The 15,349-nt window shown below is 41.6% G+C and overlaps 1 protein-coding gene across 1 annotated transcript; it reads left to right on the forward strand.

Annotated features, from left to right (window-relative positions):
* The first annotated feature begins 11,398 nt into the window (after positions 1-11,398).
* LOC146001355 (uncharacterized) lies at positions 11,399-12,184 on the forward strand. The gene has a single exon (XM_083138670.1). It carries the CDS (start codon positions 11,399-11,401, stop codon positions 12,182-12,184), a length of 786 nt encoding a protein of 261 aa, XP_082994796.1.
* Positions 12,185-15,349: the final 3,165 nt, after the last annotated feature.

Consider the following 15,349-nt stretch of genomic DNA (forward strand, 5'->3'; position numbering starts at 1 on the left):
CCTTACCATGCATGGTTCGTGGGGCTATCCGTGAATGGTTAGTGGGGCTATCCGTGAATGGTCTGTGGGGCTACCCGTGCATGACGTCAGCGACGTCGATTTTTTTATGCTCGCTACCGTATTTTTAACTTCATCCACACATTCCTGCGATATCGTCCACTGCATTTAACACATTTCTTTTTCCGGCCACTAAACCATCCTCCTGCAACTCACGGATATACACCTCCGGCTCCCGGCCGAAGAACGCCACGATACTGAAAATGTCGATACACTCCCCAATATGAATTTTCAATGAATAGCACTTACCACACTAAAAACGCACGCCCAACTTGCAAACAAAATCCCACTACCATGTGACATGAACCGAAACATCGTCTGCAGTAAATCTCGCGCGGCCTGACGTAACACCAGAATTGCCAACCTTCAATCTCAGATATTTCCAACACGGCTCCAAGTTTCAAAACACAAATAACGTAACAACATGTTCCTTCATATCACATTCAGATGGCAACAATGAAAATGACGTCATAAATAGTCTCATCAAAAAACTCACATTACTCCACTATAATACATCTCCTAAAGCTAAAAAACAACACAAATCGTTCGTATAGGACATAATCTTCATAAATGACACAAAAATCATCATCTTATCGCAGGGGTACAGGCCGTCGACGATACCAGGGCTCCTAGCGTGGATACAGTGAATCAATAAGCCAAATTTTTTTACCCAAAAAATAGTTGCTCGTCTTGATTGCCTGTACACACTATGAAAGTTGACACGCTGCGTGTATGTAAAAGAATTAACTTCTAAAATAAGGGTGGTCAACGTGATCGGGACTTGACCTATAGTTCCCATTTGTTCCCCTGCAGTCCCCAACAAGTGAAATGTTAGGAAGAAAAGCATGACCTCTATACACCTGTTCATTGGTTTTGGACTGCGACATCCTGTGTGTGTGTGTGTGAATTGACTTTAAAATAGCGGAAGGGGGGAAGGGGAATGTCATGGATTTTCCCCTCACAAGCAAGGAAAGATAATTTTCATAACCCCCTCCCCATTCCCACATCTACTACGACACGCGATAATGCAAACCATACGGCTACAAGAAGCCCTACACAGTTTCAAGCTAGGTATCAATTAATCTAGGGTGACCAGACATACTCTTTTTAAGAGTATTATATTCTTTTAGAGGTTCATACACTCTGTATACTCTTTTCAATTTGCAAAAATCCCCAAATATACTCTTTTCCTTGCTATTTAATTTCATTCATTATTTTACGCGAAAATATGCGTTAAAATCCACAGAACGGAAAACGTCAAGATGTCAACAAACTGACTCAAGAATTTCCTCTGAACAATTTCAAGTCATTTTCATATTCCATGAACAAGCAAAACATATCTCAAATTCATTGGAATTTAATCATAATGATATTTTTGACACTTACTGTGCAATTTCAAAATCCGTTGAAAAATATCTTGAAGATTTGGGGGGGGGGGAAGAAAAGAAACAATGATGGGTAAGTGGAGGTCAGTGTACAAGATTTACTACAGGCTGGGTCAAATTTAAAAATGATTGTGCCTCTTATAAAATTCTTGTTTACTCTGCCTGGTACAAATTTTGATTGTGAGACTCTTCAGTGTTATTAAAACTTATTGGAAGTAAACTCGAACAAGTAATGAAAGTGAAATTCATTGTGGACATGACCTGTGAAGAGTTTGGACTGGCAATAATGGACAAATTAAACATACTGAAGAAAGCAAAATCATCCCAGAAGTATGAATGATGGTGCCATTGGTGAGTAAGTATTTGTAATTAGCTAATTACATTAGACCCATAAGTAATTTGAATCTGTAGAGTGTAAGTCTATTTTATAGAGGCTATAATAGAAGCATTAACAAATAGCCACCTATTTTCGTTTTCTTTTTATGTTTTGTGTATGCGCACCTTCAACCTATAGACTATACCCTTTTTGGTACTACTTTACTGTACCGGAGACACCTATCAATGATTTATTTCGCAATTTTTTACATTGATAACGTACTATTCTGCGTTGCAGAACATTTCTTTAGGTGAAATAATGGATTTCTAACGAAAATAATGTCTATTTCTTACATACGATAGCCCCCACGAACCATCACGGGGCCGAGGTATGCCTACTAGGTTAGGTTAGGCCTGTTAGGTTAGGTTCCATTAGCACTCCTTTCGTTCAATTTAGCATATACGGACAACATCGGCTTGTAGCAGCAGCAATATCGCGTATTGTGCTCTCGTGCAGAAAGCAAATGGCGGCAGCAGCAATAGCGCGTCGGAAATAGATATTCGTAGAAAGCCACATGCATTCGCATTAAAATGGATGAAAACTACATTCCCGAACATCAACAACGCTACAGAAAATGATTTACGTAAGTACTTTCTCCTGTAAATTTGAAGAAATCCGTCTCCGGTATAGTAAAGTGTTACCCTCTTTTTGGTCAACAAATATCTGGTCACCCTAATTAATAATTAAAAAATATAAGCAAATAAACTTTTTACTTACCGAAATAACGGAGCAACTCGTTTCCTGGCCAACCACTCCGGACTGTTTCGTAAGCGTTCACACGCGTGCGCCAAACTAAGAAGCCCAGAAACAACACGGCTTAATCTTACACAGAATCACTCCGTAATGCAGCTAGAGACGTAAGTAAGACGTTCAATTTGACTGCGAGACGAACCACCCAGTCCGCGTAGTGTTCGAACCGCTGTGCCAGCAAACCACACACACACAGATGAACTTCCCTGAGACGAACTGACAGGGATTAACAAGCGAGTAGCAAATTTCGCTACTTACTCGTCGTGTTTGCTCTGCCACTTTTCGCTAATTGCAAAGATGAGAATTGATTGATTGAATTTGTAATTTTGGATTCGACAGCACTTAGGCTATTGCGCGGCCGTCACATGATACAAGGTCTAGTATCTTTCCACATACACTTTCCGTTTCCGGAAAACGGATTTCTTAAAATTTACAGGAGAAGTTACTTACCGAATGCAGTTTCTTTAGACTTGTGTAAGTTCGGAGAAGTGTTTTCTTGCATCGTTCATTGAATTTTGACGGTAAATCATGTATTTTTCGATATAAATGTGTGACCGATGCACGAAAGCTGTTGCATCCATTTCCTTCCAGCCGGATGTTGCCTGTGTGTGATGACTTAATCCAGGTCAATTTCGGTCAGTGTTTCCAAACACGTGTTTTTGTAACTGAAATGGTTTGTGGGGTTGTGTGTCAATGGTTCGTGGGGCTATGCGAGAATGGTGTGTGGGGCTACGCATTTTTTTCTAAACCAATTTGTAACTATTCTAACCTAAACGTGACCCAACCTAACCTAACTTTACCGATAATGGTTCGTGGGGCTATGTATGAATGTTTCGTGGGGCTATGCGTCAATGGTTTGTGGGGCTACGTAGGTATTTTGGGGTTGAGTGGGGTGGAAACACTGCATGCCGACTACGGTAGTGAAACTGTGACCGCCATTTATCGTGTTACCGAAGGGAAAAAGAAACGAACAAAACTTACTTCATACGTCGAAAATAGAGATTATTTCCGTGAAAAAAAGCGAAATGCCACCTTCAGCAATGTTTCTCAATGCAGAATACGTAAGTAGGAATATGGAAAGTGACATAAATAGCGAGTTTCAGGCGTTTTCCGGATACGGAAAGTTTACCAGGTCTAGCCCCTTACCATAACTAAAATATAAATAATGGAATGTCGGGAGGACTAAAATTTTCTTACTTGGGTTAAAAGCTGAGGCTGTAAAGGGACACTCAGCACACATAAGGACAATACACACACCAGACGCCAGAGCCTCGTAGACTGCAAAATGCAAAACAGGGTGTACTACGTGGAAGTGAGATAGACATTTGGGTGTACTACGTGGAAGTGTCACTCCTTACACCCCTCAAAGATGAAAATGAATGGTGATACCATGAAATGGATGAAGGGACAATCACAAGCATATGTGGACAGCACACAAGGATTATACTGGTTGTTAACAGACACCAAGCCGCAAAACCTCGCAGTGCGGGGGTGTCCGGAGGCAAGTAAGCCTTTAGGGGGCCCTCAGCCATTGGCATAGTAGAGGGTCCGTATAAGCGTATGTAAAAAATAAGCGTAATTATTCAGAGGTACAGAAACGAATACAATATATACAGGCAAAGGTAAAGTTCCCTGTGCATATAGAACCATGCTATGAAGGCACATTTAACGTATGTGGGCCTCACATATTTTCGACATCAGCCATCTTCGAGGTGACGTGATAAGTACCACGCTGCGACTGCCTTTACCTCCACCTGGCGGGTACAATTTGATGGTGGCCCCTACATCCGCTTTATGCGGGGACAGAGCCGGAAAAATTCCGACCTTAGATCACCTACCCCGGCTTTCCCGCGCGGTAGTCAGACTAGAATCAAATCACGCTAGAATTTCACAGAAATGCTGTGGTGAAGGTTTCTTCAACCTATCTTTAATCAGGTAAAAGTTACGATTGCATGATTGTAACAAATGTATCATTTTCCAGGTATGAGGAAACATTGTCCACATCGCCCCCTTCCCATTTCAAAATTTTGAGTTATATTCAATATGGCAGTCACCAAGATCGTGTGCGTCCGCTTGGAACACACCAATATGGTCCCCCCTAAGCCTATCCTGTTTCTATCATGACCAATTGTACCCAGCCTAACTCCTTTACTTTTTAAAGGGGGTGTTAATGGACTTTCGAATCATCCTCTTGGCCCTTTATACTTATGTGACTTGCAGTCAACATGAGATCAGAATTACACACACACACACACAAATAATATAAGGATATGTATTTGTACATATATATATTCATAAATAAATAAATATATAATATATACTCTCTCTCTCTCTCTCTCTCTCTCTATATATATATATATAGACACACACACACACACACACACACACACACACACACACATACCTAGTCTGTCCATAAATACTGTTACACACTATTTTGTGAATCAATTGAATATGGTTTTAGATTTTTAAATGTTCTTTTAGTATGTTACACTTACATATATTACACACAAATAGCACCAATCAGTTTTCAAAATGTACACTTTTCGCCCTCACACAGGCTCGAAGTCTCCCTGGCCAGGCATCTATTGCAGCACGGATGGTCTTGATGGGAAAGTCCACCCCTGCTGCTATCAAGGAGCGCTTTTAACTTTTAATTATAGGGTGCCTCTTCTTGCGGACAGTCCCCTCTAGCTCTGGGCACAGTTTGTAGTCCAAGGTACTGAGATCATGGCTATCAGATGGCCAATCAAAAATGGAGATGAAATCGAGTACACTGGTCTCCAGTCACCGTCGCGTCATCCTTGCCTTATGAGCTGGGGCAGAATATTTCTTGAACATCCAGGATTCATTGTGAAACATTGTTTGGTTCAACAGTGTCACGAGAGGGTCCAAGACACTTTCCACATACACTTTCGCACGGTTTTTAAACCCTTTTCTAAAAAATGAGATCTGGTGGAATTCTCATAGCTCCCCCCCCCCACCAAACCATGACTGAGGAGGCTGGTGGCATCTCTGATTTTTTGGAACTCTCTCACAAACTTCTAGAGAGTTTGAAGCATACACCCTTTCATTTTGGCGGTTAAAACTTTATTCAGTGGTGAACAATTTCTTATCAGTGAAGAGAATCCTGCAATGCCCATTGGCAACGTACCGCTGCAAGAGCCGTCTCGATTTCAGTTCCCTCTGCTTCTTCACTTGTGTCGTCAGGAAATTTCCAATACTCCACCCGTAAGCTCCAATTCCAAGGTCTTCATTAAGTACCCTGAACATTGATTGTTGTGATTGTTTACGTTAGAGAAGGCATTTTTAAAATAAAAAAAATATGAAACATATATTTTAATGATTGCGTTTAAACATTAAGGCTACAGTACAATATTTTACTGTATTTTAGTTTCTTGTAAGTTTGTGCAATGTTAATAACTTTAAAATATTACTACTAATAATAAAAAATGACTAAACGGGGTGGGGGGGCAAATATTTTGAAGACGCCACTACTTACATTGACAATAAAGTCTTCTTCTTAAACTGTTGCTTTCTGTCTACTCGTAAACACGCCAAAGTGTCTCATTTCATACACTACACTCGTCACTAGAAGGTTTTGCACCAACCCTTGGATTAGTGTCATTTGCATCAAGATGGTTTGGCAGCCTTAAATGCAGATGCTTTTCAGGATTGAACTGATCAACATTATATGCCTTCTCGACATTATGTGCCTGATTACATGAAACCGGAAGTACTTAACTGTAATTAGCTCACTGGAGCAATGGCCAATTACATAAATAAGCATAAACGAAACGAAAGGAGAAGATATACGCATCATGACTGAAGGTGTACGGTAATGAGTAGATCCCGGACCTACAAAAAATTAATGTTGGACGCACATCTTATATGTCGCCATATATTAGACCCATTCCATTGTACATTATTACCCCTAATTTGCACCTAAACATGAATTTTGCACCAATTTTGTCCTTAAACTTTGGAATTAGGCAACATTTATTGCAAAGAAAACAGAGGAATAAAGAAGTGAAAAAATCATCAGGGCAGAACTGTTTCAAAAATGCAGAGGGTTTTCAGTCTCGGCGCAATAAATTTTCTGCCCATCTTACTTCAACGTTCATACACAGTGGTATGAACACTACAGCACTACATCCCTTTTGTATTCAGAAACCAATCCCAGAGATGAGTGAAGGCAAAGGCTCAAGGATTCTCTGCTGGTGAGTGCATATGTAATCAAAATATATCTTCATTTCTCACAATACTTTCTTTGTAATGTTTAAAATGAGAAGTTATATGATACACATGAATGTACTTAAGGTTTTCGTGATTTTGTTTGCACCTAATCATGCACCTATTTTGATTTTCTTTTACACCTAAAGATCCGGGCTCTAGTAATGAGTAAAGTTACCCAGAGGATATATGGAATATACCGCCGTATACCCTCAACTACACTTTCTGAAGACACAAAAATGTCAACCTCACTTCCACGTAGTACCACCTGGACTGCATTTTGCAGACTAGCGGGGCTCTGGCGTCTGGATCCATGGGAATTGGGTTGTGTGCTGTTCATATATTGTCTCTCCATCTACTTCATCTTACCGCCATTCATCCTCATCTTCGGAATTAGCCAAAAGTGACAAAAACGCGAAGTAAAATGAATCATTGATTCATCATTCCACACGCCAAAGCCTTCATAGTCTGGAAAAATACAGTGGTGAATTACGTGAAGATTGGCATTTGGGTGTCCTCAGCGAGGGTCACACCTTCCACCCTTCCACGAGACAGGGTCTCGTAAATACAAGGAAACAACACAATTGTGTGCAGTTAGAAATTTTTGCAACACATGGCACTCAGTCTCTCTCTTATTCACTTACTCTAGCACAATGACAGGGGGCCCGGGTTCGAATCCCGGAATGGGTGTTATTCTTGAGTGTCCCTTGATCAATTTCATCATATCATCACTCAGCATCTTCGCGAGTAGCCAATGCGAAGTGAAATAAACCAAATCAATAAATCAATTACTCTTTCTTCCTCAGACACTTCTCTGTGTAAAAGAAGCTTTCAGATTGAAGTGGCACTAACGAGGCACTGGCGCTGGGACTCTCAGCCAATATAATCCTCTGTGGAGCTTGTGTTATGTTCTGTCCTTGCGTGTTTGTGATTGTCCACTCACACAAATATCATCTTATCATCATCCATTCGTGATTAGGCAAAAAGTAGCAGGAAAGGAACGTATCTTCGTGGCGGAGTGGTTAGCAGAGCGTATTGCGACGAAATGGTTCCAGGGTTCGAAACACGGTCTGGGCATAAGTGTTTCTTGTAAGTATCCCTTCATCAGTTTCATCATATCATTACTCATCTCATCTTCAGGATTATCAAAAGTGGCCAAAAAGCGGAGTAAAATTAACCATATCAGAGAATTTCTTCCGCTCTGCATAGGGATGGAGAAAGTGAGAGAGAGAGAAATGATGGTGCCATCGAAGAAGAAATGAAGAAGAGAGACACAAAGAAAGGAAGGAAACAAACAAACAAACAAGAGTCAAGGGAAGACTCGATTTCTATCTTAACGTAACACATTGTAGCAAGCGTTTCCAAGTGGACAGCGCCTTACTTCACGGGAACCGACACCATTATATCATAAACCGCCAGGGAACGGAAAAGCGTCATCCGCTTACATGCTGTCATATGGGTTCGTTACTTTCCTCAGGTGTTCGGCTCTCGCCGACCTCCCACTGTCCCCTTCGGTCCTCATATAATAATCCGTTTCCGTTATCGAGCACCCACCGCACCTGCAAACCATAAACAAACGCTCCGGGCCGATTATGAGCGGAAGATATGCCTATTAGCCAGTGGTTGCGAAAGATCTTTAACATGTTCTCCAACTGAGCCAAAGCTTTTGTTTTTGGAAGTGGCTGTAATTCATTTCGCCCCTTTAGCAGTAACGGCCGTTGTTTTTTTAAACTGAGGCTCACTCTGTGACGTCATTTACATATTTCAATATAGCGTCCATCCAAAGTGATCCGTACCATGAATGATCATAGCAGGATTTCCCTCAAGGAAATACTATTGATTGATTGGCTGATTGATTTGGATTAATTGACTTCCCTTTTCTGCCACTTTTGGCTAATCGAGAAGATGAGAATGAATGGTGATGAGATGAATGAATGGCTGATTGATTTGCTTTATTTTACTTCGCTTCTTGTGCCACTTTTAGCTAATTAGCGAAGATGGGGATGAGTGGTAATATGATGAAATTGATGAATGGACACTCACAAACATCCATGCCCAGGCCATGATTCGAACCCGGGACCCCTGGCGTCGTCGCGCGATGTGCTGACCATGAGATTGATAAAAGGACAATAATAATAATAATAATAATAATAATAATAAAACATATATGGACGACACAACACGACTTACAAGGAGGATTAATACTGGCCATTGGTCCAAACGCCAAAGCCTCCTTAGTCTGCAAAATGCAGTCAAGGGTGTACTTATTGGAAGTGACGTTGACATTTGGGTGTCTGAAGAAAAGGTCACCCCCTTACACCCCAAGATGAGTGATGATCTGATGAAATTGATGAAGGAACACTCATAGAGAACACCCATGCCCATGCCGGCATTCGAACCCAGAGACCCTGGCGTCGTAGCGCTCTGTGCAAAGAAATATTGTATGTGTGTGTGTGTGTGTACACATAGTGAATCCAAAGCTAATGAGCGCCAAGTGACAGCTGCAGAAAAATGGGTGGAGATGCAGAAAAGGGGGCGAGAATATTTTCTGCGCGGGTAGCAACTTCATGGTGCAACAGCCCTTTCAGAGACAGGGTCAACCAAGTGGCTATTTCATTGGGTGACACATGGTCAGCATATCAAGTTCCATCGCCGCTGTTTCTAACGAAACCACAATCCACTACAATTTCTCTACAATCAAAAAACGAACGAAAATATATCAATTCAATCAATAATCGTCGCGAAACAATATAACCAAAATGCAAATACGCAATCACCGATCAGCAGGGACATCGTTAAGGAGGGGCCCGGAGCCCCCCAAAACTTTCTCATGTCCCTCACAATAAAACATTCCGTGTCTTAGAGCAAATGTTACTATTAATTTTTTAATGAATCATCAAATTATTTTCTTTTAAACTACATGCAGACCACGATCGGTTTAACTTTTTAGTTATTATACGAGGCGCATCCAGAAAGTAAGTTTCCCTATTTTTTTTAAAAAAAACAACACAGTTTCAGGAAACCATTTATTGGCAACAGGTACAGCAAAGGTTCAGCTATTTTTCAACATAGCAACCACCAGAATTGAGACACTTGTCGTATCGTGGTATCAACTTTTGGATCCCACTGTCGTAGAACTCTGCCGCCTGTGAATGGAACCAGCGTGTGACAGACGTCTTCAGCTCTTCGTCGTTGCCAAAACGCTCACCGGAGGACAGGAATTTCTTGAGGTGCAAGAAAACGTGAAAATCGCTGGAGCCAGATCAGGACTGTAAGGTGGATGATCAAATAACTCCCAGCCAAATTCCGTCAAAACAGCTGATGTGCGCAGAGCCGTATGTGGACGAACATTGTCATGGAGGAGCACAACACCTGCAGTAAGCATGCCACGCCTCTTGTTTGAATGGCACGTCGCAATTTCCTTAGTGTTTCACAGTAATGGTCAGCGTTCACCGTTTCACCTCTGGGGAGGAAGTCAATGAGCAAAATGCCCTTCCTATCCCAAAACACGGTGCACATCACTTTCTGTACCGACAGCGTCTGTTTGAATTTCTTCTTGACCGGAGATCCACTATGCCGCCAATGCATTGACTGCTGCTTGGTTTCCGGGGTGAAGTGCGAAATCCACGTCTCATCGCCCGTGACGATCCTGTCGAGGAAATCATCGCCGTCATCATGGTACCGTTGCAGGAATGTCAGTGCTGCTCCTGAACGTTTCATTTTGTGTTCGGGTGTCAGGTTTTTCGGCACCCACCTGGCACACAATTTTTTGAACAGCAGGCGCTGCGTGACAATCTCATGCAACACGGATCGCGATATCTGCGGGAAAAGGCTACTCAACTCCGTAATCGTGAACCGACGGTTCTCTACGATGCGCTGCCGCACCAGCTCAACCAGATCATCAGTGATGAGGGACGGACGCCCACTGCGCTCTTCATCATGGACACTTTGACGACATTCCGAAAACTGCCGACACCAGCGACGCACCATCTGCTTACTCATAATGTTCGGCCCATAGACCTCACAGAGCTGACGATGAATGTCAATTGGAGCAATGCTTTGTGCTTTCAGGAACTTTATCACCGACCGAACCTCGCATGCGGCGGGAGAAGGAATACGAGCTTCCATTTCGAACCACTGCTGCCTCGCTACTGGCATGCGGCGGGAGAAGGAATACGAGCTTCCACTTCGGACCACTGCTGCCTCGCTACTGGCGCCGGGCGGGATCTGTCCGCCTGGCATATGATTGATACGTCTTAGCTCTGCTGCGCATGCGCAATTTACACGGCTTATTATGTTTACTTTCACGGGAAAAAAAATAGGGAAACTTACTTTCTGGATGCGCCTCGTACTTGTTGGGATATAGACAAAGTTAAATATAAATATAATAATAATTTAATAATTAATATACATATATTTTAAAATACAGCGTGTCCGAGACGAAACGCCCTAATTTCAAACACTTATACTGAACATAATAAACATCCAAGACAATTTTGTTAGGTGGTATGTGGTAGATTAGCTGTGGAAATTTTAATTGTGTAATGTAATAGCAAGATCATTTTCATTGCAGGTTCTGAAAACCGAAAAAAGGAAAATGACAACGAATGCTGAAAAAGCACAAAACGTGTGGTGGTATGAAGAATTAGGGTCCATTATCGCAGTTCAACGACGTTTCCGTGCAGAGTATCACAGAGACCCTCCAGATGCCAAGAGAATCAAGCTGTGGAAAGCAGCGTTTCTAGAGACAGGATCTGTTGCTAAGAGGCATGGGGGTGGCCCTTCAAGAACATCAGAGGAGAATGTTCGGCGCATTTCAGATACATTTGCAAGAAGTCCCAAAAAATCTGTTCGTCTGGCGTCACGTGAGCTTGATGTCCCAAAATCAACTGTCCACGATGTGCTACACAAGCGCCTAAAGCTTTATGCATATAAATTGCAATTGTTACATGAGGTGAAACACGACGATAAACCCAAACGAGCAACGTTTGCCGAAAACATTCTTCAGCGCATCGAAGACGACAACAACTTTTTGGCCAAGGTTATGTCTTCTGATGAGTCAACATTTCACCTCAGTGGTAAGGTCAACAGACACAACGTGCGAATTTGGGGTAGTGAACATCCTCGAGAGGCCATAGAGTATCAACAAGACAGCCCAAAGGTCAACGTTTGGTGTGGCTTACTCAAGGATGAAGTTATTGGACCTTTTCTCTTTGCAGAGGCAACTATCACTGATCACACATATCTTGATATGTTAGTTAATTTTGTGTTCCCTCAGATAAGACATCGACACCCACACCAGCAGGATGGAGCACCTCCACACTGTCATTTGGAAGTTCGGAACACATTCACTGAAGAATTCTCACAAAGATGGATTGGGTGAGGTGGTCCAATTACCTGGCCACCCCGATCGCCTGACATTACTCCCCTGGATTTCTTCCTGTGGGGTATGTTAAGGACAAGGTGTACTCTATCAAAGTGACAACTGTGGAACAGCTTCGTTAGAGGATTAGAGCTGCTATTGAGACAGTTACGCCACAGATGCTACAGGCTACCTGGTGTGAAATTGAGTATCGATTAGACATCCTCCGTGCCACTCGTGGGGCACATGTAGAAATGGTGTGATTGCACAAACAAAACTTCATAACTATGTGTATCCACTGTTGTATCAATCTTCTTTATGTATCGAATACATGTAGTATTACAGTTCAAATTAGGGTGTTTCGTCTCGGACACCCTGTACTACTATGTATTAACTAAAATGTATGTGTCACAGAAATTGTATTTGTGAGAGTGTGGCTAATATTATTAATAAAAAGCGGGTGATCCGTTTGAGATGTCAGAAAAGTAAACCTTTATACACAAGAGGTTAATGTACGTATCTGTGAGCACCTGTAATATAAGCAGAAAGGATGTAAGTTTCGAATGAGTGGAGGTTTACTGACTTCAGCAGCGTGGCGGCAGTAGCACGCAAGTAATACTCGAAAATTTCGCACACCATACGACATACTGTGTGCGCTGTTGTGACGTGAACACCACCTTTGTTATCATGCACATTAGCGCCGCCATGTGGCTGAACTCCGTAAACCTCCACTCGTTGGAAACTTACATCCTTTCTGCTTATATTACAACAAGCTGCTCGGAGATACGTACATTAACCTCTTGTGTGTAAAGGTTTACTTTTCTGACATCTCAAACGGATCACCCGGTATATACGAATTTGAAATCTCCAAGCAGCACACCAGATAGCTTCGTGAACTGCATTTTGTAGATCATCGAGGCTCTTGGTCCCTGACTAACAGCCAGTATAATCCTTTGTGGAGCACATGTTGTGTCGCCCTTATATTGTGTTTGTCCCTTCATTCATTTCGTCATCCCCATCAATCCCCATCAGGGAGGGATTTACAAAATTTCAGCCCTAGGCTATCCTTTGTTTTTTCCTACCAACACTACTACTACTACTACTATTATTATTATGATTATTAACAGTTTTGTTATCATGATACTCCACTTCCACTAATTGAATGCTCTGTATTAATAACACTAGTAAACTTTAAAATACTGACACATCTGAATGAAGTTATTCATTAAATTTTGAAAAACAATACGCTTAGATCTAACATTTAAACTCTTTCCTTCTGGCTTTCATGGCATAAAACGGATGAATGAGAGACTCAAAGTCAATTTCTTGCAGTACATCAGCATTCGACGTGAAGGATGCTATCCGACGCTGAATTTCTGAGGGCAGTTTTAATTCTTTTAAGAGCACTGAACGTCCACTCTCCACTGACATATTGATGGTAAAATAGGGTTAAGATGTAAGAGTTATTTAAATGTGAGAAACAGTGGCGTATGCTGAGTCTAACACCTGGACTAACTCACTACACCTGGTCCTAGGCTATGGAGGAAGGGAGAAGACTAATAGGCTCATTCATGACGTCTTCAAGGAAGCCACGTTACCATCCAAACGGTAGTCAGGTTGCAAACTTATAAAAAATCAGGTTGCCAACTTCTAAGAATTGAGGTTGCCAACTTCTGAGAATTGAGGTTGCCAACTTCTAAGAATTGAGGTTGCCAACTTCTAAGAATTGAGGTTGCCAACTTCTAAGAATTCAGGTTGCCAACTCCTAATAATTCAGGTTGTCAACCTCAGAATCGCTATTATCTTCAGTATTTTACCTTCTAGGCTTCAGGCTTCGCAGGTAGCCTAGCTAGCCTTGAATATACGCTCCTGGTTAGAAACTCCTTCCTTCCACCTTATTTTATGAAACAAGCAAGTAAATGGACTTGGCAAGTGTTTCATTTTGCTAGTGTCACAATATTAAGGAGTTTTAATAGTCGATGTTTGTCACTTCTGCCCTTTCAGCGTCTCTTTCTAGTGCGGCCCCTAGGCTATAGCCTAGGATATCCTAGTGGATCGCCATCGTCGCGATTAGCCAAAAAGTAAGAGAAATGTAACCTTAAATCAAATCAATCAATCAAACATCAGCTAGCTAAGTCTCTGCCGATCCGAATCACACCTCAGCTTTTCACATATCAGAAACCAAGATTAAGCATAATACAGCGTTCTCTCTTCTACAGACTACCCGGCCGATACAACACTTTACCAAACCTAACTAACTAACTAACTAACTAACTCTCTAGCCTTCTTAAACCCGAAGGTTCATGGCTGCAGCAACACAGGCCTTCCATCTGTCCCTATCTTGAGCAAGATCTATATACTCTTTTCCATCCCTACCGATTTCCCTTAGGTCCATCTCAACGTTGTCCCTCCATCTTCGTCTTGGCCTTCCTACAGGTCTCTTACCATCAGGTTTCCCAACAAGAATCCTGTAAACTCCTCTTTCCTCTCCCATTCGTGCCACATGGCCTGCCCACCTAAGTCTTCTTGATTTAATCATTCTAATAATATCTGGACTTGAATACAAATTATGTAGTTCTAAATTATGTAACCTTCTCCACTCACCTGTCTCCTCATCCCTTTTAGGTCCAAATATTTTCCTAAGGATCTTATTTTCAAATACTCTCAATTTATGTTCCTCTTTCAATGTAAGGGACCAAGTTTCACATCCATATAATACTACAGGCAAAATTACTGTTTTGTATATTTTAACTTTTAGTTTCTTAGATATTGATTGATTGATTGATTTAGTTTATTTTACTTCGCGTTTTGTGCCTCTTGGCTAATTTGCGAAGATGGGGATGAGTGATGAAATTGATGAATGGACATTCACAAACAACCAAGCCCGACCGGGATTCGAATCCGGGACCCTTGGCGTCGCAGCGCGATGTGCTAACCACTCGGCCACAGGGCCGAGAGAAGTAACATGCATTTCCTGAATTAAGCCTACTTTTCATTTCCTCTTTAATATAATTTTCATTTGTTAATATTACTCCTAAGTATTTGAATTTGGAAACTGGTTCAAACGAGTTGTTATCAATAATTAGATTTTGATTATTACCTAACACTTGGTTTCGGCCTGTAAGCATATATTTAGTTTTATCTTTGTTAACTTCCAAACCTATCTCTTTAGCAGTTTTGAAAAAT

This window comes from Lepisma saccharinum, chromosome 17, assembly GCF_977018435.1.
Source record: "Lepisma saccharinum chromosome 17, izLepSacc3.1, whole genome shotgun sequence".
Taxonomy (NCBI): domain Eukaryota; kingdom Metazoa; phylum Arthropoda; class Insecta; order Zygentoma; family Lepismatidae; genus Lepisma; species Lepisma saccharinum.